We start from the raw sequence: 2,702 nt of genomic DNA on the forward strand, positions 1-2,702 counted from the left end.
TGCAGTCTCGTGACCTTTGAGCCGATCCAAGCACTACGCCGAAACTTTGTAACAAACACGGCTATGCTGGGAAAGCAATCTGCATATATGACGCCAATTAGTTTCGTAAATGAGTGCATGGCGACCTGTTAAAAAATCAATCACTTAGGCCACGAGACACAGGTTCAGTTGCTGTTGCCAACGTACGTGTGGTACAGTTGTTTTTATTACCAAGAAAAAATTGAGTGCAGGGATTTTAGGGTGCGTACAGAAGCACTCAGTGATAAAGAAGGTAGTGACTAGCCCGTCCGTTACTTTTCTTCTGTTACACAGGAAGCTGCAAGTCTTTCCAGATATTCACGACATCCGGCATTGCCGCACACTTCTCCGCGATTTTCTTCCTCATGAGCTCCACTTGCTCCGGAGCAAAAACGTTCTTCCAGTCGCCTACAACGCCTTTACGGACAAAACCACCTCCGCAGGGCATTTCCTCCTTGCCAGTTAAGTTACTCCTGTACACCTCAAGAGAAGTGATGCGTTTCTCCGGCGGCAAATCCAATGCTTTCTGGATCCACACATTTGTCGAATCGCTTAGAGCTGTCTTCATGTTCTGTATTGTACACGAGTCCAGGACCTTCTTCAGAAGAGCTTCGCTTCTCCTCAAAGCACTCCCGTACTCTTCGCCCAGGAAATCAGCTATCTGTAACACCCAATACGACGTGTCTTTCTTCAGGTGTTCGTATGTTAGAAACAGCACGTTGGGGTCATTGCGATGTTGGTACCAGGAGAGGAGGTGATCGAAGTAATCAATGTACAGCAAGTCGGCAGACAAGAACATATTTAAAAAGACGTCGAACGGTAGCTCCTTGCAACCTTTAGGAGTGAATTCATTAATGAAGTGGTAGAAAGACACGCAGCAGTCGTAAGGGTTTCTTGTGACATAGATGTACTTGGCTGTAGTGGAGTGCTTCAGCAAGTTGAGGGGAAGATGAGACTTCAAGGCTCCAGGTCGAGGCATCTTTCTAACGGCATCTTCACCCATGAGTTCTATGGCCGGCGAGGACAACATGAAGTCAAGCGTTGTCTTAGGCGGATTCCCGCCAGTGCAAATGCTGGAAACCATGTACTGTGTCCAAGTCGTGCCAGACTTGGGGTAGCCTGCAATGATGATGTCATCTTCTTGGGGTTCGTAGTTCATAGCAAAGGTGATGTTTTCTTCGCTGGAAACTTTTATCATGCGGAAACCATCGAGGCATGCATACTGGTCTGAATCCATGATGTTCCTTTCTTTTCGGTTCTGTGACTGATCGGCAGACTTTTTTTGAATACCTTGGAGAAAAGAGCCAGTAAATGCAAATTAGCAGGCAAGCCATCGCAATGAAGCATGTTGATTATTTTCGATAATCATCAAACGGCATGCGTGTTACTTATCTCGGGCACTGTAAAAGCTTTTGAGTTATTTAAATACTGCCATTTTTTTACTAAGCTTCATTACTTTGTAAAATAGGATATCGATTGTCCGTTATCTACCTGCACTTCGGTTTTACTTGCACCTGCTGGCTTAACAAAAACATAGCTGTAAAGAACATTAGGCAACATGAGTTTCCGGCCCGACAAAGTATTATCGAGCTATTGAGTACTGATACTAATATAATAATCTCGCTGTGCTGATGGTGCATTTTCTATAGCCAATTTTATCGCATAATTATATTCGAATATAAAAGCAAACAGTGCATGCGTTATAATTCTTCCTTGCTTTTTTCCCAGAGTGTTAAGCTTTACTTAAGGATTTCTGTGCGAAGTTTAGTTCCTCCTTTCTTCATTGAGCATTTATACCCTCCGTTATACTCTGGAACTCCTTCCCAACGGTAATCTGAAGGGAATGTCATTAGTAATTGTAATAATAATTTTGACATAGAATAACTGTATAGTTATTTGAACACCTTCCAGAAAAAGCACCAAAAAGAACCCGATAGCTTATATAAGTCTAAAAGCAAAGAGGGAAGCTTAGGTCGAAGAGATGACGGGAAAGGATAGGCGCTGCCTTTAAAGAGGACATGCAATGAAAGCTCTGCGCAGTCATGACTGAAATGCATACTCTCAATAGGATAGAGATCACAAGAGATGCGTCAGCACGCGAGGTCTGACATATATGGGGAACAACGTCAAGGCATGCCAGGCAATGCGACACGATAGCGAATTCGCATAATAGGAATAGACGGGAGTTTTGAAGGAAACAGTTGCAGAAAACAAAAATAATAATAATGTCTATGATCATGGATTAAGTTTCTGAGCGTGAAGTGTGCTGTAGAAAGAAATTTTATTTGCCTATAAACCTTGAAAATGGATGGTGTGTAATTACATCGCGGTTTTCTAGTTTGAATAATCAAAGATGTGTGGAGGTTCTATAAATATTGTTGACGGACACCCGCTCGTCCCCTGATTGATGTTGACCGTGGAGTACAGCATACTGCACTTACGGTTTCCTGGAAGCTCTGCCGAGATATCGGCGTATCATAAGCACTCTTTAGAAGCTGGTCAAAAAAGCAGTCATCGAGAGACTACCACGGCTAGTAGGGTGAGAATATTTCTTAAAAAGTTGTCATCATATCTAACACTCTCTCTGACCCGAGCATGCGAAAGATCGCCTGAAGAGAACAGACACAGCTAGGTAAACAGATTACGCAAAATTCGGGATCAACACCGGGCCGTATGCATATACC

General features: G+C 43.2%; 1 protein-coding gene across 1 annotated transcript; it reads right to left on the reverse strand.

Moving 5' to 3' along the window:
• Positions 1–304: 304 nt before the first annotated feature.
• On the reverse strand, positions 305–1,273 carry LOC149332053 (sulfotransferase ssu-1-like). The gene has a single exon (XM_089555672.1). It carries the CDS (start codon positions 1,253–1,255, stop codon positions 305–307), a length of 951 nt encoding a protein of 316 aa, XP_089411798.1. The 5' UTR covers positions 1,256–1,273.
• Between the last annotated feature and the right edge of the window lie 1,429 nt (positions 1,274–2,702).

Source organism: Amblyomma mixtum, chromosome 8 (assembly GCF_055824585.1).
Source record: "Amblyomma mixtum isolate Tamu chromosome 8, ASM5582458v1, whole genome shotgun sequence".
NCBI lineage: Eukaryota > Metazoa > Arthropoda > Arachnida > Ixodida > Ixodidae > Amblyomma > Amblyomma mixtum.